Genomic DNA, 23,394 nt, shown 5'->3' with positions numbered 1-23,394 from the left:
CTAACGCTCATACGCCGAGTGAAGCCGAAGTAGATGCATGACAAGTTGAAGTAATAGCCTGTCTTGTTGAGCTGATAAACCCATATTCTGAATCATTAGTCCCACATCCAACAATGAGGCACAGAACCATAATCACAAGGCACACCGTTTTGAACTGAAATCGTGTCTCCTTCAGGATATAATGGTCATTTCTAAGGGAAGAGCGGCATACAAACAAGCAAAACAATGCTGTGGTGGGACCCCAACATGGCCGCCAGAGTTTGTTGTGGTCACGTGAGTGAATACGCTCTATATGTTCGCTCAACTTTATGTTCACTCAGCTCTGTTACCTCAGCTCTATGTTCACTCAGCTCTATGTTCCCTAAGTCCTATATTTACTCAGCTCTATGTTCCCTCAGCTCTATGTTCTCTCAGCTCTATGTTCCCTCAGCTCTATATTCACTCAACCCTATGTTCCCTCAGCTCTATGTTCACTCAGCTCTATATTCCCTCAGCTCTATGTTCCCTCAGCTCTATATTCACTCAACCCTATGTTCCCTCAGCTCTATGTTCACTCAGCTCTATGTTCCCTCAGCTCTATGTTCCCTCAGCTCTATATTCACTCAACCCTATGTTCCCTCAGCTCTATGTTCACTCAGCTCTATATTCCCTCAGCTCTATGTTCCCTCAGCTCTATATTCACTCAACCCTATGTTCCCTCAGCTCTATGTTCCCTAAGTCCTATATTTACTCAGCTCTATGTTCCCTCAGCTCTATGTTCCCTCAGCTCTATATTCACTCAACCCTATGTTCCCTCAGCTCTATGTTCACTCAGCTCTATATTCCCTCAGCTCTATGTTCCCTCAGCTCTATATTCACTCAACCCTCTGTTCCCTCAGCTCTATGTTCACTCAGCTCTATGTTCCCTCAGCTCTATGTTCACTCAGCTCTATGTTCCCTCAGCTCTATGTTCTCTCAGCTCTATGTTCCCTCAGCTCTATGTTCCCTCAGCTCTATGTTCACTCAGCTCTATGTTCCCTCAGCTCTATGTTCCCTCAGCTCTATATTCACTCAACCCTATGTTCCCTCAGCTCTAAGTTCACTCAGCTCTATGTTCCCTCAGCTCTATGTTCCCTCAGCTCTATGTTCACTCAGCTCTATGTTACCTCAGCTCTATATTCCCTCAGCTCTATGTTCCCTCAGCTCTATGTCCCCAAAGTCCTATATTTACTCAGCTCTATGTTACCTCAGCTCTATATTCCCTCAGCTCTATGTTCCCTCAGCTCTATGTCCCCAAAGTCCTATATTTACTCAGCTCTATGTTCCCTCAGCTCTATGTTCACTCAGCTCTATGTTCCCTCAGCTCTATGTTCCCTCAGCTCTATGTTCACTCAGCTCTATGTTACCTCAGCTCTATATTCCCTCAGCTCTATGTCCCCAAAGTCCTATATTTACTCAGCTCTATGTTCCCTCCGCTATAGAGCGTATTCACGTGACGTCAGAATCTCAATCGCGCCATCTTGGGTTCCACTTATTAAATGTCAGAAGAAGTTGACCTGGCTATCGTGTCCTCTGTTTGATTATGCGAGAGCCCAGCAACCTCGTGTCCTTCTGCATTACCAAAGAAAGATTTCAGCGGTTGGAATTGAATATTTGCAACGCTTTTTTACCTTATTTTACTCGCTCAACACTTTGTGGTTAATTCGCTAGTTACCCCTAGTTACCAGCACATAGCCCGGTCACATTCCTGTCAAACAGTTTTCATTTCCGCTATCGACCATGGGACATTAACAACTATTTCTGCGTTATACTTGTTGTGGAAATACCACAAATGTCGGAACATCAAGCGCCCCGTGTCTGGGTTCATATATGATCCGTAGTCGCACAGCTCCGCCTCCAGGACGAGTGTCTGATGAAGCGCTTCCAGCTCCTTCAGGACCAGCAGTGACTGTTTGGCCGTGCTGAGTGCTGTTCCCATGGAGCCAGTGTTTTATTTTACCTTGAAATGAATCACAGAGTAAAGGCAGACATCGCCCGACGGAGTTGCCATGTTCATGGCTTCCTCCCAAGTTTCCATCCACAGTTCCTTTTGCGCAAGTGAAAGACATTGATTTTCGCTCGGCGAAAAAAGCAAAAAGAGATTATTGACGAGTGTCAATGGAAACGTGCCCACAACCCGATGTAGCAACAGAAACACATGAGAACAGTCCTAACGCTCATACGCCGAGTGAAGCCGAAGTAGATGCATGACAAGTTGAAGTAATAGCCTGTCTTGTTGAGCTGATAAACCCATATTCTGAATCATTAGTCCCACATCCAACAATGAGGCACAGAACCATAATCACAAGACACACCGTTTTGAACTGAAATCGTGTCTCCTTCAGGATATAATGGTCATTTCTAAGGGAAGAGCGGCATACAAACAAGCAAAACAATGCTGTGGTGGGACCCCAACATGGCCGCCAGAGTTTGTTGTGGTCACGTGAGTGAATACGCTCTATATGTTCGCTCAACTTTATGTTCACTCAGCTCTGTTACCTCAGCTCTATGTTCACTCAGCTCTATGTTCCCTAAGTCCTATATTTACTCAGCTCTATGTTCCCTCAGCTCTATGTTCTCTCAGCTCTATGTTCCCTCAGCTCTATGTTCACTCAGCTCTATGTTCACTCAGCTCTTTGTTCCCTCAGCTCTATGTTCACGTAGCACTGTATTCCCTCAGCTCTATGTTCACTCAGCTCTATGTTCCCTCAGCTCTATGTTCACTCAGCTCTATGTTCCCTCAGCTCTATGTTCACTCAGCTCTATGTTCCCTCAGCTCTATGTTCCCTCAGCTCTATGTTCACTCAGCTCTTTGTTCCCTCAGCTCTATGTTCACTTCGCACTATGTTCCCTCAACTCTATGTTCCCTCAGCTCTATGTTCACTCAGCTCTATGTTCCCTAAGCTCTATGTTCCCTCAGCTCTATGTTCCCCCAGCTCTATGTTCACTCAGCTCTATGTTCCCTCAGATCTATGTTCCCTCAGCTCTATGTTCCCTCTAGGTTCAGGCATGAGGAGTGAGAGTCAGGAGTAAACGTATATTTTCATAAGGCCATGTGTTTTGACATCATGCTTCTTGAGACACAGCATTGTGTGGTGGAATTGTATCAAATCAGCAATACCAATGTATCATGTTTGTGCTTCTATTTACATCAGTGGTCCCCAAACTACGGCCCGCGGGCCGAATCCGGCCCGCCTCCACATTTGGACCGGCCCCCTGAACAATATCAGAGACGCGTTCCGATTTATTATTTTGTTCACCTGGCCCGCTGCCGTTGAGATTGCAGTGAGACGCGGAGAAAATGTGAAGTGGTGCTCTTCTTCGCAATAGAACATCTTTGATGGGACGTGTCGAGTCTCGGCCAATCAGCGTTCAGATGTCCACAGCGTTTGGGAAGTTAGGTTAGCTTGAATGTTAGTCTGCTACATCTGCTGCTGTCACGCTGCACGGTGTAGCGATACTAACAAAGTACCCGTACGTTAAAAACGATGTGATTTAGCATATTTTTAGTATCGATACTTCATTAAAAGAGCGATCAGGCGCGCGCTGCTCCGCTCCGTTAAATGCTGTCTGCACGCGCAGCGCTCACAGACAGCGAGTGGCGCGCGCATCACTCAGCCGTGATGCGCGCTCACAGGTGAGCACACTCTCACCTCTCACTAGCGCCCCCCCCCCCCCCCCCGGCTGGCCCTCCAGCAGACAAGGGAAACGTTATGTGGCCCTTTCAGGAAAAAGTTTGGGGACCCATGAGTTAAAGGAAAAAAACTGTAAAATCTCACAGCTGTGAAGCTGGAACCATGAAATGTATATTCATATATTTTCTGGCCTAAATACCTCAAAACCACTGTCTGCCTCTCAGGAGACCCGTTACCATGACCACCTGGAATACCAGTGTGGAAGCCTCCATGTTTCAGGGATCCACCATCTCTCTAGTAGACCAACATATGGACCGCCTCCAGGAAAAAGGCAGGAAGTGCAGCCGGCCTCGGGAGCTGCTGATCTATAGTTCTCTAAACAAAATGATCCACGTGTCATCTAAGTGTAAAAAAATATCAACCGTCCCCTCTGAGAGGCGCCACCGAGCCAGTACAAGCAGACACAACAACTGTTTCTTCCCCTCTCCGTCCACAGAACCGTCCAAACAAAAAAGCTGCAATACAGACGATTGTCTACACTCTACAGCAGTGGTTCTCAACCTTTTTTTGAGTGATGTAACCCTGTGAAATATCTTTTATATATATATACTGGCACGGTCACACCTACTTCACATACATAGAGCACTGTTACATGAGTCATCCGACATGTATTCCAATTATATACAATATATATATGTATACACCAGGCACGTGCACAGACATTTTGGGGGGCAGGTGCTCAAACCAAAAGAAAGGGCACCCAATGCCACAAAAAGAATTCTGACAGAGTTGAAGCATAAGCAGCATTACACTGATGATGCAATACATCCTCGACCTGCATTTCCTCTGGGCAGCATCAGACCGCTTGCTTACATTTTCTTTATGAATAAAGATGAATTATTATATAGCAACAACAGTAGGCCGACAAGCGTTCTGATTGGCTAATGGGTCGTCATGCCAGCCACGTATTGCCCTCCTCGCTGGTCTAATACGGATCAGTATTGCCCTCTTACATCATTTTCAAAATGAGCGATATTGATAGACATCAACAGACATCCCTCTGAACAATACCAGAGAGGCCTTATGGTTTTTTTTTCAGTCTGGCCACGCAAATCCTAGACTAGCCCTTGTTAAATAGAACGGAATAAGAATGCACTCTCTCCTCTCTCTTCTCTTTCTTCTCTCTTCTCTCTCTCTCTCGCTCTCTATTCTCTAAACATAACTAACGTCAGTAAACAGCTGCAAGGCTTTGAAATCACGGATTTCGTGAGTTTTTGTTTGTTTATTTTTTTAGGAAACGACGGACCAGTTGTGACGTCATGTTTTCAGCAGCGCTAATGTTGTGGTTGATTTATCACAAAACAACGTCAGGGGACAAACACCGTCATGATCTGTTGGTCTGATGCTGCGGGTCAGAGGAGAAGGAGGTGCACCCGTTTAGTGGCACGAGGAGCACTGCGCGAGCACTAAGTGGAGGAGGAAGTGGAGGAGGGAGGGGCGCGACGGGGGGAGGGAGAGGAACTGCGGTCAACTCAGCCGACACTCGGATCTCCGTGGTCAACTCAGCCGACACTTACATTTCTGTGCGCCTATAGACTGATGTTGACGGTAAACGCATTCGATCGGGAGCGCGCGAGGGTTTTGATAAAGTTAGCGGACGGATTCACGTGACACAACATCCGGTTTTGCAAAGTTAGCGGAAAGAACTACGTGACACAACATCCGTTTTTCAAAATAAGATGTCGACAAATCATACACTAGCATATACAAGTAAACAATTAACTGATTTTGACTCTTTATAGATCGTTTATGAGATTTATCTTAAATTATGCTAACATTAAAACGTGTTTACTGTACCAAGGAAGAGTTTATAAAAATAAAACTCAGACTTTTGTATAGTAAAAAAATCCTGTATATAGATTTCCCCAACAGTTCCAGGAAATGAATGATGCAGCTGTGTTCAAGACAGTCCTGACTTCCATTATCCTGGGAATCAGACATATCTACGTTCCCAATTGGGAGATATTTCAAAGTAAAATTCCTAAATGTTTACGAGAAATCGGTCATTTCTTTCATGTTTGAAGTGCTTTATATACATTTTCCCCCATAATGCCCGGCATTGACTGATGCAGCTGCGTTCAGGACAATCCAGACTTCCATTATCCTGGGAATCAGACATATCTACGGACCCAATTTGGAGATATTTCAAATTAAAAGTCCAAAATCTTTAGAGAAATCGGTCATTTCTTTCATGTTTAAAGAAATCGGTCATTTCTTTCATGTTTGAAGTGCTTTCTCTATGTTTTTCCCCATAATGCCCGGCATTGACTGATGCAGCTGTGTTCAGGACAATCTTGACTTCCATTATCCTGGGAATCAGACATATCTACGGACCCAATTTGGAGATATTTCAAATTAAAAGTCCAAAATCTTTAGAGAAATCGGTCATTTCTTTCATGTTTAAAGAAATCGGTCATTTCTTTCATGTTTGAAGTGCTTTCTCTATGTTTTTCCCCATAATGCCCGGCATTGACTGATGCAGCTGTGTTCAGGACAATCTTGACTTCCATTATCCTGGGATTCAGACAAATCTACGGACCCAATTTGGAGATATTTCAAATTAAAAGTCCAACATCTTTAGAGAAATCGGTCATTTCGTTCATGTTTGAAGTGCTTTATATACATTTTTCCCCATAATGCCCGGCATTGACTGATGCAGCTGTGTTCAGGACAATCCAGACTTCCATTATCCTGGGAATCAGACAAATCTACGGTCCCAATTGGGAGATATTTCAAAGTAAATGTCCTAAATGTTTACAAGTAATCGGTAATTTACTTAATGTTTGACGTGCTTTATATATGTTTACCTGGAAAATCTGGGAAATAATTTGGGAATTGTAAATAAAACATGATTTACCCTTCAACTTCCACTGATATGCATGCAAACTAATACATTGTTTCACACACACACACACAGACACACACACACTGACAGAAACACATACACACATACGTACACACACACAGGCAGACACACATACTCACACACACAGACACACACTCATACGCACACTCTTACACACACAGACAGACACACACTCACACAGACACACACATACAGACATACATACAAACACAGGCAGAATCTCACACACGCACGCACACACACCCACACACACACACGCATACTCTGCAGACTGACCCTTGACCTCCCAATAGCCTTCTTTGAATTTGAAAAGAATCCAGATCTTTAAGTTGATTGAAAGTATGACAAATTAACTAAAAGACTGGTTTTAAGGATCGTATAAGGGTTATTGGCACGGTGACAATTCTCTCTTGTGAAAGTTTTGGAGGGGATTCCCCTCATGACCTCAAAGTATTGTATTTAGGTAAATATAATATATTAAATATAAAGCAGTAGGATTATATCTGAAAGACAATTGGGAGGTCAAGGGTCAGTCTGCAGAGTATGCGTGTGTGTGTGTGTGTGGGATTCTGCCTGTGTTTGTATGTCTGTATGTGTGTCTGTGTGTGAGAGTGTGTGTGTGTGTCTGTCATTCTGTGTGTGTGTGTGTGAGTGTGTGTCTGTCTGTCTGTGTGTGCGTGTGTAAGAGTGTGTGCGTATGAGTGTGTGTCTGTGTGTGTGAGTATGTGTGTCTGCCTGTGTGTGTGTACGTATGTGTGTCTATGTGTTTCTGTCAGTGTGTGTGTGTGTGTGTGTGTGTGTGAAACAATGTATTAGTTTGCATGCATATCAGTGGAAGTTGAAGGGTAAATCATGTTTTATTTACAATTCCCAAATTATTTCCCAGATTTTCCGGGTAAACATATATAAAGCACGTCAAACATTAAGTAAATTACTGATTACTTGTAAACATTTAGGACATTTACTTTGAAATATCTCCCAATTGGGACTGTAGATTTGTCTGATTCCCAGGATAATGGAAGTCTGGATTGTCCTGAACACAGCTGCATCAGTCAATGCCGGGCATTATGGGGAAAAATGTATATAAAGCACTTCAAACATGAAAGAAATGACCGATTTCTCTAAAGATCTTGGACTTTTAATTTGAAATATCTCCAAATTGGGTCCGTAGATATGTCTGATTCCCAGGATAATGGAAGTCAAGATTGTCCTGAACACAGCTGCATCAGTCAATGCCGGGCATTATGGGGGAAACATAGAGAAAGCACTTCAAACATGAAAGAAATGACCGATTTCTTTAAACATGAAAGAAATGACCGATTTCTCTAAAGATTTTGGACTTTTAATTTGAAATATCTCCAAATTGGGTCGGTAGATATGTCTGATACCCAGGATAATGGAAGTCTGGATTGTCCTGAACACAGCTGCATCAGTCAATGCCGGGCATTAAGGGGAAAAATGTATATAAAGCACTTCAAACATGAAAGAAATGACCGATTTCTCTAAAGATGTTGGACTTTTAATTTGAAATATCTCCAAATTGGGTCCGTAGATTTGTCTGATTCCCAGGATAATGGAAGTCAAGATTGTCCTGAACACAGCTGCATCAGTCAATGCCGGGCATTATGGGGAAAAACATAGAGAAAGCACTTCAAACATGAAAGAAATGACCGATTTCTTTAAACATGAAAGAAATGACCGATTTCTCTAAAGATTTTGGACTTTTAATTTGAAATATCTCCAAATTGGGTCCGTAGATATGTCTGATTCCCAGGATAATGGAAGTCTGGTTTGTCCTGAATGCAGCTGCATCAGTCAATGCCGGGCATTATGGGGGAAAATGTATATAAAGCACTTCAAACATGAAAGAAATGACCGATTTCTCGTAAACATTTAGGAATTTTACTTTGAAATATCTCCCAATTGGGAACGTAGATATGTCTGATTCCCAGGATAATGGAAGTCAGGACTGTCTTGAACACAGCTGCATCATTCATTTCCTGGAACTGTTGGGGAAATCTATATACAGGATTTTTTTAATATACAAAAGTCTGAGTTTTATTTTTATAAACTCTTCCTTGGGACAGTAAAACGTTTTAATGTTAGCATAATTTAAGCTAAATCTCAAACGATCTATAAAGATTCAAAATCAGTTAATTGTTTACTTGTATATGCTAGTGTATGATTTGTCGACATCTTATTTTGAAAAACGGATGTTGTGTCACGTAGTTCTTTCCGCTAACTTTGCAAAACCGGATGTTGTGTCACGTGAATCCGTCCGCTAACTTTATCAAAACCCTCGCGCGCTCCCGATCGAATGCGTTTACCGTCAACATCAGTCTATAGGCGCACAGAAATTTAAGTGTCGGCTGAGTTGACCACGGAGATCCGAGTGTCGGCTGAGTTGACCGCAGTGGAGAGGAGGGGGGGCTCGTGAGCCGCAGAGCAGGTCGGGGCGAAATTCTCACAAGAACTCAAATAAATGCCCCGTCGGATATTAAAACACATTTGGGGGGACTTGATGACAGAGAGAGTAACTTTTATTCTTAAATACGGATGAATAAAAAAAATGTGTCTCCAGCACAAAGGGCACTTTTCTCATCCAGGGCAAAGGGGCTGGTGCTTGAGCACCACTAGGGCTCTATCTGTGCACGTGCCTGGAAACACCCACAAACTGTCTAACTTGCACAATAAAATGATGCTCCGTGGTCTACAAGGACACACTTTCGATTGAAAGATGCCAACTTATTATTGTGACCTGAGAGCAGGGTTGCCAGGTCTGTGTGACCAAACCAGCCCAATGGCCAATCAAAACCAGCCCAAAACCAGCCCAATATCAGAACTCAAGATATGCCCGTGCCACAGTGGCGTCCCTCGGCTAAAAAACCCGGGGCTAAAGCCCCGGATGTTTTTTAATTAGCCCCGAATGTTAATTTAAAACAAAAAAATAATTGGCACACAAGTGGTTAACACCTCCAGGTCGCACGTGACGTCATTTACCCAAAACAGCGGAGTCAGACTGGCAGCAGGCGCACGTAACAGCAAGCTGCTGTCTGAGAGTGTTTCTATGTCTACACATTTCGCTGCTTCACTCCTCTGGGCTAAGCCCAGCGCCGCCGCTCCCATAACGCACATCGCTTTGCCGTGATACGCGTCGACACATCCGCACACACAGGTGAGCACACTCTCACAGAATGGCTTAATTCTGAAATGAAAAAAAGAAATAATATAAAACAAATGAAATTAATAAAAAACGAATTAAATACAGTATATATATGCATATATATATTATACTGTATATATATACACATATATATACACATATATATACACACACACATATATATATATACACATATATATATATATACATATATATATATACACACACATATACAGGACTGTCTCAGAAAATTAGAATATTGTGATGAAGTTCTTTATTTTCTGTAATGCAATTAAAAAAACAAAAATGTCATGCATTCTGGATTCATTACAAATCAACTGAAATATTGCAAGCCTTTTATTCTTTTAATATTGCTGATTATGGCTTACAGCTTAAGAAAACTCAAATATCCTATCTCTAAATATTAGAATATCATGAAAAAGTATACTAGTAGGGTATTAAACAAATCACTTGAATTGTCTAATTAACTCGAAACACATGCAAGGGTTTCCTGAGCCTTGACAAACACTCAGCTGTTATAAATCTTTTTTTTTACTTGGTCTGAGGAAATATTAAAATTTTATGAGATAGGATTTTAGAGTTTTCTTAAGCTGTAAGCCATAATCAGCAATATTAAAAGAATAAAAGGCTTGCAATATTTCAGTTGATTTGTAATGAATCCAGAATGCATGACATTTTTGTTTTTTTAATTGCATTACAGAAAATAAAGAACTTTATCACAATATTCTAATTTTCTGAGACAGTCCTGTATATATACACACACATATATATATATATACACACATATATGTATACATATACACACATTCAATTCAATTCAATTCAGTTTATTTGTATAGCCCAATTTCACAAATTGCAAATTTATCTCAGAGTGCTTTACAATCTGTACTCATAGACATCCCTGCCCCAAAACCTCACATCGGACCAGGAAAAACTCCCAAATAACCCTTCAGGGGGGAAAAAAGGGAAGAAACCTTCAGGAGAGCAACAGAGGAGGATCAGATTTCCCAGATCTAAAATATGTCCGTCAAGTCCTGATTGTTTCACATGTGGTTCTATTGCCAGGTTTGGTGCTGGATGGCGGCTGTGACAGTATATACGACGTCTTGTTTGTGAGGGACGTCGTTCCCGGTTCACTGGCCTTCGAGGAGGGCAGCCTGAGAACACTCGATCTAATCCACTACATCAACGGAGCTCCCACGCAGGAGCTGACTCTCAGTGAGAGCAGCAGACTGATGGACCTGTCGCTCGACGACCTCACACTCAAAGCCACGAGGTAGTCGAGAAAAGAATGGCGCGTGTAGCCTGAATGGGATTTGTCATGTTATCTGAATGGCATTAAAACAAGTCATTTTATCATTTTTATTTCCTCAAAGGGATGGAAAGCCCGTTTCCCCCGGGCAGAAGAGTGTCTCTTTTCTTAATAACAACGTTAGCCCCAAAGTTGCTTTTGATTTTAAAGGTGTGACCTGTTAAATAAATATGATAAAATGCTGATTGTGTCTATTATTTTGCATATAATTTGTTTTCTGTTTCAGGGTTTCTTAAAGAAGAAGATCCGAGCGATACAGAGAGTCTAGCAGCAATTTGTCCTTCAGGGGTAAGTTTAGAAATACATTTGTATTTCTTCTTGTGACTATAACGTCACTGCCAGACAGTCGTCGACTCAAGTTTTGATCACAGATTAAAGTATGAATCCACTTTTCTTTTTATTGCACGTGCAGGAGGAGATCATACATCTGGACCTGGAGAAGCTGCAGGCCGGAGGTCTGGGGTTCTCTGTGATTGGAGGAGAGAGGGGGATCTTTGTGAAGTCCATCACCCCGGGAGGACTAGCAGAGACCTCCAGGGAACTGCAAGTGGGAGACCGGCTGCTGAAAGTGAGTTATATTTCACCTCTGCTGCTCAGAAGTCAAGTGCGTATTGATATATGTACTACTATTTAAGTTAATATTTAAATCATTTACTGTGACCTCTGCCCATCCCTATGAACTGTCCACAAACAAAATAACACAAATGCAAAGCGTTCAATCTGCTGAGCATTTATCCTGCATGCTTTGTCTTTCTTCCTCACGTGTGTCAAACGTTGTGATGTCTCTTGCAGGTGAAAGAGGAACTCATGACCGGCGTGTCCCACACCAAAGCCGTCACCACCATCCGTAAAGCTAAAGGCCCGGTGCATCTCATCGTGTCCAGACCGCCCGACCAGAACCCAAACACCTACATGGCCTATCTGCCCATCAACTCGGACAAGTGCAATGGAAACACAGGCAAGAGACGCAGAACATGGAATCTGTTTGTCTCATTTGCGAAGACGTCATTATACTGTAACAAAATGTGACCAGTGCCATCATTATTATTAATATTCTGCACACACCCCACGCTCCTTCTTGCTGCTTTCAGATGTGAGTGAGGACAGTGGAGCAAAGACTCTGTTTCCTCTCCGTAATGAGCTGAAACCCGGCAGCTGCCCTGTTCTACCACCAATAGGTACGTGCAGGCTAGAAGTCTCTGTAGAACCATGAGTGTTGTTTAATTTGACTTGTGTATATCTCATAATACGATTGTTGCCTTCACAAACTCGGCGCCCCGCTCTTGTGTACAGACTATGAAGAGGATCCACTCGGACACAAGAGAGAGACGCAGCACAGCGCAGAGCTTTCCGAGGACACCGACTGCGACGGCTCTTCTTTACCCGAAGACTCCCCTGAGGTTCAATTCTAATCTTTCCATCTTGATGAAACTCTGACGCTAAATGCAGCAGACGATTGATTTTTTTTATTTTTATTCTTTCAAAATAGAGTTCCAGGGAAGTGGAAGTGGAAGACGATCCGAGGAATGAAAAGTAGGATTCTGATTCTCGGGTTCACTCGTAGCTCTTTGAATATATTAATAAGCTTCTCACTGGTTCTGTTTTTTAATCGACAGCTATCTGCAAATGAGTGTTGGACAGCAGGAGGAAGATGAGATCACGTGGGGGAGTGATGAGCTGCCAATTGAAAACATGAACTCTGAATCGAGAGACGGTAAGAGCGGCTTTGGATTTTAATTTTGATTTAATGTGAGAAGGGAATACATAATCTGGGTTGGCAAAAGAGATCTAGATTCCAACATTTAATGCATTTCGTGCAGTGAGAATGGAGTCTAAAATAAAGAGGAAGTCATGGGTCAAACATTCGCCTAATATGTTTTCACATTTAAGATTTGTCTTTATTGACAAAACATCTTTTGGGGCAATTTTTTTCTCGTAAATCTGCTTTCACTGTTTCTACCCCCCCCCCAATTCCAGACGAGCCAATCATCACCGAGGATGAGCTGACCTCTTTGCCCCTCATCAAGGTGGTCCCCGATGGCCAGTACACGGGCCCGCATCTCAACACTGTGGTCCGCATGATGAGGGGCCTTCTGGAGCAGAAGGTCCCGCTGCAGGAGTTCGATGTAAGAATCTACCAAGAATTGCGATGCCTGTGAATTAATTGCAATTAATTCGATGAATTGATCATCCGTGAATATAATTTTTCTTTTTTTTTCCACCCCGGCAGAATCTTCAGAACCTCCAGCCGCTGGACGACTGTTTGATCGGTCATACGAAGGAGAACAAGAAGAAGAACCGCTACAAGAACATCGTTCCCTGTAAGAAAGTGTTTCCTCACGGGAAGCAGGAAGGCTTTTTTATAAGTTTAGATATTTAAAATGTTGCACATCAATTGAGAAATCTATTTTTTTCCCTGTCCAAATCTCTTCCAGTCGACACGACTCGAGTTGTGCTGGGCCGAGACGGCGGCTACATCAACGCCAACTTCATCAACATGTCCGTGAAGGAGGAGAACTACATGTACATCGCATGTCAGGGGCCCTTACCCACGACTCTGGGGGACTTTTGGCAAATGGTCTGGGAGCAGAAGTCCAACGTCATCGCCATGATGACCCAGGAAGTCGAGGGCGGGAAGGTGAAATGTCAGCGGTACTGGCCGGACACGCCGAGGACGGCGGAGATGGTGGACGACCGGTTGCAGATCACGCTGATCAAAGACCAATACCTCGACAACTTCGTCATCCGACTCATTGAAGTCAAAGATGTCCAGGTTAGTTTGTTTACAAGATTAAAAAGAAATGTGAACCTGACACCTTAAGCTGAGAGTCTCTCCTCCTTCAGACCAATGAGATACAGCACGTGACTCATCTGAACTACACGGGCTGGCCGGACCACGGGACGCCCGAGCAGCCCGAGCAGCTGCTCACCTTCATTTCCTACATGAGGCACGTCCACCGATCGGGGCCCATCGTCTCCCACTGCAGCGCGGGCATCGGCCGATCGGGAACCCTCATCTGTATCGACGTGGTCCTGGGTCTCATCAGTAAAGACGCCGATGTAAGCGGACGATCTTTATCACGTTTGTATTGTGTGTTGTTTCATAAAGTGAGGTTCTGTTTTTTATTCATTTGTCTCTTCTTTGCTTAGTTTGACCTTTCAGATGTGGTCAGGAACATGAGGCTTCAGAGGCAGAGAATGATCCAGACAGAGGTGAGCTTTAAAGTTTTATTTAAATAGCTTGATTCTTAACTGCTCTGATCATCTGTTTGGTTCATTTTCCCTTGTTTTGTTCTTCTTTTTTTACAGGAGCAATATGTGTTCTACTATCAAGTGATCCTGTACGTCCTCAGATGCCTTCAAGCGGAGGAAAACATCTCTGGATAGTCGCCGTCGTAAAGAGACTGAGTCACACAGATCAAAACAAAAGTGGAGGAGCGTTGACACCGGCAGAAATTGCCAAATTACATTCCATGTTTTTTTTAAATGCCTTAAAATATCCAGTTCCTTGAGAGTACATCCTTTTAAAGAAGTCTATATTTTTATGTTTTCTTTTTGAGTGCTCTCTCCCTCTATCTTTCTCTCTTTCTCGCTCTCATTGGCTGCTACTACTTTTCAATGCATTTATGAGAACTGCTGATTGTATTTTCTTATTGTCCCCCACAAGAGAACACTAATATATATTTATTTTTTCACAAATTCTTGGATATTTTAAAAATAGTAATGAAAGTGATAAATGATTTCATATATTATGTGGAACAAAACTGTACTTGTGTATTTTGAATCCTACTTTGATGCTGGAATATGCCTTGACAGAATACTATGTCAGTATTTGCTTTGTAAATCTATTATACAGTCATTGCTTACTGCCTGAGGTAAATGATGAAATTAAAAGTGTACATATTCATCTCCTGAAAATTAAACTGCCTACATTTTAAGTGGAATGTGGAGAAAAGTTTTATTTCAGAAAAAAGAATCAAATATGTTGTCTTTATAATTTATAGACACATTATCCTAATTCAGATGAGGAAGAGAAGCTGCAACGGCCCCCTGGCTCGCTAACTTGTCCGAGCTGCCGAACAGCTCCGGCCTCTCGGGTATCAGCATCACCTGCAGCAGACAGTTAATTAAGGCTAGCGCCGTTCAGCTCGCGGATGTTAGCGTTTTAGCACCATTGTAGCGTCAGTAACCTGGCCTGAGAATTACATTGTTCCATCAAAGATTAGATAGTTACATGTTGTGTCCCGTGACAGATATAAACAGTAGTATGCACACACATAAGTACATATTTACATACACAACATGTTCATACATATAAACAGGTTCTTGTCAGTGCCGTCGATCTCCGTGACCTTGTCGCCATGGAAACATTGTCACATGACATTTCCTTTGGTTCTGTGACGTCGCTTCTCGCTAGTGACGTCACGGAGCGCCGAACCAGAGTCTGTATATAGAAGTGATTTCCAGCAAGCTGCAGCACCCTTTCTTTTCTCAGAAGGGGTTGAGGGATTACTTGTGAATTCCACAGAAGGGGCGGATGGGGTAGGTGAATCTGAAGCGCCTACCCCCCTCCCTGGGTAGAGGGGTAGGCGATTCTGTGAATCAGCTACTCCTCTCCCGGTGTGTGGCGGTTTGGTGAGATTCACCTGCATCTACACTCTCTCCCAATAGGGGGGCTCTGTGGTATTCAAGGTAAGAGGTTGTGGAGACGTCCACAACCTCGCGGGGTGGGGGGGGGGGGGGGGGACCTAAAGATAATGATATGCATAATTCAAGATTCAAGATTCAAGATGTTTTATTTGTCACATACACACACAGGGTGTGCAGTGAAATGAAAGTGGCAATGCTCAGCAGGAATGTGCAAGGGCAACAAGTACACACTATTTACAATAAAAAACAACACAATATTTACAGTAAGTGTGTGTGTGTGTGTGTGTGTGTGTGTGTGTGTGCCTAAGAGGGGCAGTTGTGTGGGTCTATGTGGGGGTCCTGGTGAGGTCGGAGTTCACAGTCCTGATGGCCTGAGGAAAGAAACTCCGTCTCAGTCTCTCTGTTCTTGCAGCGTGACTACGGAGGCGCCTGCCTGACCGCAGCAGCTGAAACAGTCTGTTGTTGGGGTGGTGAGGATCCTTCATGATCCTGCCGGCTCTGGTTCTGCACCTCCTGGTGTACAAGTCCTGCAGGGTGGGGAGTGTAGTTCCAATAGTGCGTTCAGCCGAACGCACTACTCTCTGCAGAGAGTAATATAGAACAATATAGCTCTTCTATACTAAAAGAGAATTTAAAGGAACATTTCCTTTTCTTAAAACCATTTCAAATATGTGAATTTAGATATTTAACAAACAGTGTTTAGTGCAGAATATATATATAATATATATACAATATATGTATATATATATGTGTGTGTGTTTAGTAATATATATATATATAAATGTAAAATATATATATGGGTGTGTTTAGTATAAACATATATTTATATATATGTGTGTGTTTAGTATATATATATATTTATATATGCTAAACATATATACTATATAACTCCCACCTCCACAGGGGCAGAAGTGAAGAGGCTGACTCCATTATTAAAAACAAGTTGTTTCTAAACTTAAAACTGTCTGGAAGAGACAAAAAGACAACTCTCTTTACCGTGCAGGTGTTCTGGTGGCACGGGCCGCTCTTAAAAAAGCAGACACCTGCCACTCGATCACAAACTCACGCTCTTCTTCTTTTAGGCGTACACAAATAAAAGAAATGGGTCGGGATGAATCTGGGTACCAGGAGTATTTTATATTTGATGGACGAGTGTCGCACACAAGCTACTTGGCTCAGTATGAACTCCATGAAGGTCCAGTGAAGAGCCGGAACCAGCTAATGCAGAATATACACACGTGCCACTTTCTTAAAAGTGTTAATTAGATGATGGTTCATGCATTGAGTTCTTAATTACCATATACATATAATATGTGGACAAAAACGCTCATACATATACATCTGCCTTCATCTATGTATTTTGTTTCTTTAAATAAAAAATAATAAAAAAGCTCACACACATGTACACATGCATTTTAATTCATTTATTTTAATTTAATTTAAATTGTTCTCAATAATGATTCTAAAAAAAGATTCATCCGTGGATCTCTTGTGAGTTGTGATTTCCTCCTGTTGAAACTAATCACACAACGGATGGTTTTATTACGCCGCTTCCCTCTCACCTCTGTTCCTGTCTTTCTGTCCTGAGTCTATTAGGCTCTCTTATTATCCTCCTTGCACTCTTTCACACACAAACCGTGGACAAGACAACATTGTTAAGTATCCCAAGGTCAAGCTGGGCGACCAGAAGAGAAAAAGCCAGGTTCCCAGGCCCTGAGGAACGAGAGCTAGAGGAGCATCCCCGTCTGGTCACTCCCGTCGTCTCCTCCAACCAGCACTGGAACCCACCTCAGCCGCACGCCGTCACACGCCTGACTCCCAGAGCGCCGATCCAGTCCATAGAGTGACCGTCCAGCTCGTGGCCGCCATGTCCTTTACGCTCGTCGTCATGGTGATTCTTCTGGGCCCTTCAGTGGTGATTGCGTTTGTCTTGCAGCCGTCCGAGGAAGCGCGGCCTCTGCTAACTCTCCGGTTTCCCATCACAGGTCGGTCTTTAAAACCTTCTCTTCCGATCTCATGCTTCTTTTTTTGTCCTCAGAGGTTATTATAGTTTAAAATATCGGCATCAGATCACACATCACTGGATGTGTTTGCGCTGACGCCTTTTGAGTTCAGGATATTAAACATTCTGGGCTGGATTCAGTGTCACTGTGACCACTTGGTTTTTGTCAGAATGTTGTACGCAAACTGTTCTGCTCAAGCTTCAGCAGGGAAATAAAGTATCCCAACATGAAGCCAACATTTCTGTCTCTTGGCTTCGCCTGCAAAGCTCTTCCCCAGTTCACCGAGGGCCTTGAGAGAGCACGTCTGCAGCCACGAACAAACGCACTTCATTTGTGTTCACACACATTTCTTGTGACATGTGCAGAATTGTATTTGTATTTCTGTGTGTAATATGTTTCTGAATTGTATGCACTCTGTGAATAACCTGAGTGGCATGTGATAGGTGCCAGGGCGAGTCCTTGCAGTCCGTCAGGAAGGGCCTCCTCGGGACCCTCAACCTGCAGGCCGAGCCCCGGCTGCCTGCCGGTGGGCTGGACGGCGTCGGAGAGCAATGGAGGTCGACCTTCAGCGGCAGCGCTCACCGAGCCGAGGACACGGCGAGTAAGTGGAACAAGGAATTCAGAGAAACTCCCGTCGAGCCCACATCGTTTCCTCTCTTTTAATCCTTTGTGGCCTTTTCACAGTCCAGCAAATAAAAGTGTCTCTTCTCTCTCTCTCCGTGTCCTTCCAGCTCCAGCGGCCTCTGGCTCCTCTGTGTCGCCTGACGTTGGAAACAGTACGAGCCTGAAGTGCTGGTCCACGGCCTCGGAGATCTTCATGAAAGGTACGCAACGACGTGTGAGCGTGCATATCGACGGGAAGAAAGGTTCAAGGGTCAAGGGTCAAGGTTTTTTATTTGCCCTCCGTGCCCAGAGCAACAGTCCAGACACACTGGAATTGTTTTGCAGGGTTCTCCGAGTCAACAGAGGTACACACACACTATCATAATAAGAAGAAGAAGAAGATAAAATATAAAAACACACTGTACATAAGGCGGTAAAAGAATATACAGTATTAAGAACAGTGTTTAAGGCTAGTGCTGAGTGCTGTTCCAGTGAAAGAAAGAGGGGAGAGGGGGCAGTTATATGGGGTTACTGCACATGTGTTATAATATCTGCTCTTGTGTTTGCAAGATCTGTGATGGGACAACTGGGTCCTCCACCCTGCCAGCCTCACCGTGGTGCAGTGTGCACTCTGCCACCCGAGGACGCGTGCAGTGTCCCCCACGCCGACCCCCAGGATGCTGACTCACAGGTAGAATTCTTTATGGCAGGCGTGTCAAACTCATTTTCAACGCGGGCCACATCAGCATCACGGCCGCCTCTTAAAGGGCCGGTGTAACTGAAACTCTGTATAAACTATACCCGAACATATTGTTAAATGACTCTCTTTGCATTTGATTATTGTTTATTTAAGTGTAGAAATAATCTACATAAGAACATTTCTCTAATATTATCACATAAATCCATTTAATTTGAAACCTTCAAAATAAAAGCACGGGATATTTTTCTTACATTTCTTGAAGAAAAGGTGATCGCGTGTCTTTCAAGCCGTCACATAACATGACGTGGTGGGCGGATTCCCATTACACGGGCCTTGTGTTTGACACCTGTGCTCCAAGGCATTTGAAGAGGGAAGTGATTGTCTGCAAACCCCTAAATGAGCTGACATACTTGTACTGTAACGTAGTCCTCCTACAGATGAAGTGCACTCGAGTCTTTGAGCTTCTCCTCCACTGGCCTGAGTTCCAGTGGTTCTGTTGGTCCGGGAGGTGAAACCAAGAGATGAGCCGGTTTTCTCCTCCTGTCAACGCACCATGCCTTACTCGTTCTCTCTTTCTTTCTCTTTTTCACCCTCTTCAGGTGCCGTGTTGTGAGCCCACCTCTCAGGAAATGGTGCCGGTCCTCTACGTGGATGAGTTCAGCACCGTGGTCATTTCCTCCGTGCCGCTGACTCGCGGCTGCGGTTGTGATCCCAGCGGCGACCTCCAGCCGCTCAGCGCAGAGTAGAAAACGTGTTTTCTAGTCCGGAGTACGTGAGCCACCTGGGGAACAAGCAAACACGTGAAACACAGCGAGTGTGGAGAGCACATCACATGCGGGCCTATCTCCTCTCACACTTATCTCAGACCTTTACAGTGTGTGTTCAACACGGAGCGTGGGAACCAAAGCAAATCCTCCTCAAGAGAACTCCTGCATCCCGGCTTCTCCTTTCTGACGCTGCTCACCCTTCTTCTAAACCTAACTCAGTTTATAATATATAATAATATATACATACTATTATATGTATTATTATATATACTATATATAATAACAGTGTATTAAATGGACACTGGTTAACATAATATATATACGATAATATATGTATTATATATACTATATCTAATAATATCTAATAACAGTATATTACATAAACATTGGGTGACATATATGAATATGAATTATTATATATCATAAAAAATAATAATACATAGTGCATTGAACCGACAGCGATGTGTAATCAGGTCCTTTGGCAGCCAGGAGCCGGGTCACGTGGATCCAAGATGGCGGATGTTCAGTCGGCGTTCAAAGGGTCACCTGTTCACGGCCGCTTCAGAAGCTTCCGGTCCGACAGCGTGTCGGTGTGGCTGGAAACGGCACTGCAACTCATTTGTCTCCACTGCTGCAGTAGAGGAATGAAAGTAACACCAACAAAGATCCAAATCATCCTAACAGTGCTTCGGTACACGGCCCTAATCCGATGAGACTTTACCATTACCCACAATGCTACGGGGCAGCCAACTCCCAACTCCGCCACATCAAAGAGCAAATAACTTGACAACTAAAGCATTGAGAAACGTGCGGACGGTTTCTGTGAAGTGACCGTGAGCTCTGAAATATATGAGACACGTCAACAACAACAACAAATTTAAATAATTTGCACCGTGACTGAGAATGCTAATCGATTGCGCTAGCCTTGGAAAACAGTCCTGATCTCACGCAATGCATTGTGGGTAATTCTCTCCTCACAGGGGGCTCCACTGAGTAAGCAACAGTTAAGGCTGAACACTATTTTTTAAGTTAAAAATAAAAATGCAAATACTTTTATAGTACATATAATATGAACAAAATTATAAATAAAATATATATTGAATTATTATTATTTATTTTCTTCTTTTTTTCCCCTCAATGCAAATACTTTTATAGTATAAATAAATAATACACGTGTTTCTATACATGTTTTTTAATATACCACATATATGTTTTATATATAATGTATATATATATATGTTCTTAACGCTGTTGAATTCTGTTTATTACTGAGCTTCTAGTTAACGGAATTGTTTTAAAACAGAATTATATATTGAGGCGTTTCTATTTTTTGTCCACATATTATATGTATATGGTAATTAAGAACTCAATGCATGAACCATCATCTAATTAACACTTTTAAGAAAGTGGCACGTGTGTATATTCTGCATTAGCTGGTTCCGGCTCTTCACTGGACCTTCATGGAGTTCATACTGAGCCAAGTAGCTTGTGTGCGACACTCGTCCATCAAATATAAAATACTCCTGGTACCCAGATTCATCCCGACCCATTTCTTTTATTTGTGTACGCCTAAAAGAAGAAGAGCGTGAGTTTGTGATCGAGTGGCAGGTGTCTGCTTTTAAGAGCCCGTGCCACCAGAACACCTGCACGGTAAAGAGAGTTGTCTTTTTGTCTCTTCCAGACAGTTTTAAGTTTAGAAACAACTTGTTTTTAATAATGGAGTCTGCCTCTTCACTTCTGCCCCTGTGAAGGTGGGAGTTATATAGTATATATGTTTAGTATATATAAATATATATCTATACTAAACACACACACATATATATATATATACATATATATACATATATTGTATATATATATTATATATATATTCTGCACTAAACACTGTTTGTTAAATATCTAAATTCACATATTTGAAATGGTTTTAAGAAAAGGAAATGTTCCTTTAAATTCTCTTTTAGTATAGAAGAGCTATATTGTTCTATATTATGCATATCATTATCTTTAGGTCCCCCCCCCCCGCGAGGTTGTGGACGTCTCCACAACCTCTTACCTTGAATACCACAGAGCCCCCCTATTGGGAGAGAGTGTAGCTGCAGGTGAATCTCACCAAACCGCCACACACCGGGAGAGGAGTAGCTGATTCACAGAATCGCCTACCCCTCTACCCAGGGAGGGGGGTAGGCGCTTCAGATTCACCTACCCCATCCGCCCCTTCTGTGGAATTCACAAGTAATCCCTCAACCCCTTCTGAGAAAAGAAAGGGTGCTGCAGCTTGCTGGAAATCACTTCTATATACAGACTCTGGTTCGGCGCTCCGTGACGTCACTAGCGAGTAGCGACGTCACAGCACAGAACCAAAGGAAATGTCATGTGACAATGTTTCCATGGCGACAAGGTCACGGAGATCGACGGCACTGACAAGAACCTGTTTATATGTATGAACATGTTGTGTATGTAAATATGTACTTATGTGTGTGCATACTACTGTTTATATCTGTCACGGGACACAACATGTAACTATCTCATCTTTGATGGAACAATGTAATTCTCAGGCCAGGTTACTGACGCTACAATGGTGCTAAAACGCTAACATCCACTAGCTCAGGGGTGGCCAACCAGTCAGAGACTAAGAGCCACATTTTTTACTGTGTCACCGCAAAGAGCCACATCATACACATATGTGTGCGCGCGCACACGCACACACACACCTCTGATCAGCCAGATTTGTTGTAAATGTCACACACCAACATGATAATGACAGAAATGTGACAGAAATGGACTCCTACAGTACTAAGACAACAGGTCTGTCATGTTCAACAATGAACATTGTGTACACTGTCTCACACACACACACACAAACACACATTATCTCAGTTCAACCAAGTCCACAAACAAAAATAGAATAATTTACAATAGCGTTTTTCTTTTACTATGCATGTTGCTTAGTGGGATTTATGGGATTCCTTGCCTTGAACAATCCTCTTCAAATCTGGCTTAATTCCGTTGTTGCCACTCGAAGCAATTCCTTCACATGGTGTCAATCAGAACAGGTCTCCGAAAATCGAACGGTGCACTTGCGCCATGAATGCCGCATTATGGGGGACTGGAGTAATCAAACGCCCACCAATAAACCACTTTAGCCGAAGAGAGTGTTCGACATTCGGATGCGGTTCTCCGCAACGCTGCTCTTACACCGTGTCCGCTGAATTGAGGGCGGCTGGAGAAAGCGTCACCGTAAACTACTTTAGCCATAGTGCGGGACATCCAGCTGCCCATAATGCGGCGTTCATGGCGTAAGTGCAGTGTTTGATTTTCGGACACTTTCATTCGCGTAACCCACCGTAGAACGGTCCGCTCGACATTCGGATGTGGTCTTTCCGCGTTTGGCCCACGAGTTTGAGACCCGTGCCCTACTGGGAAACTTTGCGTTTTTTTCATCTCACGCATGCGCGTTTGACGAAAAATACCGTATTGAACTCAAGCGAAGCGAACACGCACATACAAAAAAACACAAACTTAGATATGAACGTAAGAGCCGCATGACACCAGGCAAAGAGCCGCATGCTGCTCGCGAGCCGCGGGTTGGCCACCCC

At 43.2% G+C, this 23,394-nt stretch overlaps 1 protein-coding gene and 1 pseudogene across 1 annotated transcript; both read left to right on the top strand.

Moving 5' to 3' along the window:
* The first annotated feature begins 11,306 nt into the window (after positions 1-11,306).
* Positions 11,307-15,019, top strand: LOC130211619 (tyrosine-protein phosphatase non-receptor type 13-like). Its single transcript, XM_056442492.1, has 13 exons — positions 11,307-11,363; positions 11,488-11,643; positions 11,868-12,033; positions 12,167-12,253; positions 12,369-12,475; positions 12,565-12,608; positions 12,692-12,789; positions 13,053-13,201; positions 13,306-13,396; positions 13,511-13,848; positions 13,920-14,135; positions 14,226-14,288; positions 14,385-15,019. The coding sequence occupies exons 3-13, from the start codon at positions 11,883-11,885 to the stop codon at positions 14,460-14,462; spliced, it is 1,422 nt and encodes a 473-aa protein (XP_056298467.1). The 5' UTR covers positions 11,307-11,363; positions 11,488-11,643; positions 11,868-11,882; the 3' UTR covers positions 14,463-15,019.
* A 2,573-nt stretch (positions 15,020-17,592) lies between these two features.
* Positions 17,593-19,965, top strand: LOC130211624 (bone morphogenetic protein 6-like; annotated as a pseudogene).
* Positions 19,966-23,394: the final 3,429 nt, after the last annotated feature.

Source organism: Pseudoliparis swirei, chromosome 21 (genome assembly GCF_029220125.1).
Source record: "Pseudoliparis swirei isolate HS2019 ecotype Mariana Trench chromosome 21, NWPU_hadal_v1, whole genome shotgun sequence".
NCBI lineage: Eukaryota > Metazoa > Chordata > Actinopteri > Perciformes > Liparidae > Pseudoliparis > Pseudoliparis swirei.
The sequence above is the reverse complement of the archived record's forward strand: the minus strand, read 5'-3'. Positions and strand labels throughout refer to the sequence as shown.

Bases quoted from the DNA above. Each gene is read 5' to 3' on its own strand.
- LOC130211619 (XM_056442492.1), top strand. From the start codon at position 11,883: ATGACCGGCGTGTCCCACACCAAAGCCGTCACCACCATCCGTAAAGCT. The intron at 13,202-13,305 runs GTAAGAATCTAC...CCACCCCGGCAG, and splicing joins TCCCGCTGCAGGAGTTCGAT to AATCTTCAGAACCTCCAGCC. The intron at 14,289-14,384 runs GTGAGCTTTAAA...CTTTTTTTACAG, and splicing joins AGAGAATGATCCAGACAGAG to GAGCAATATGTGTTCTACTA.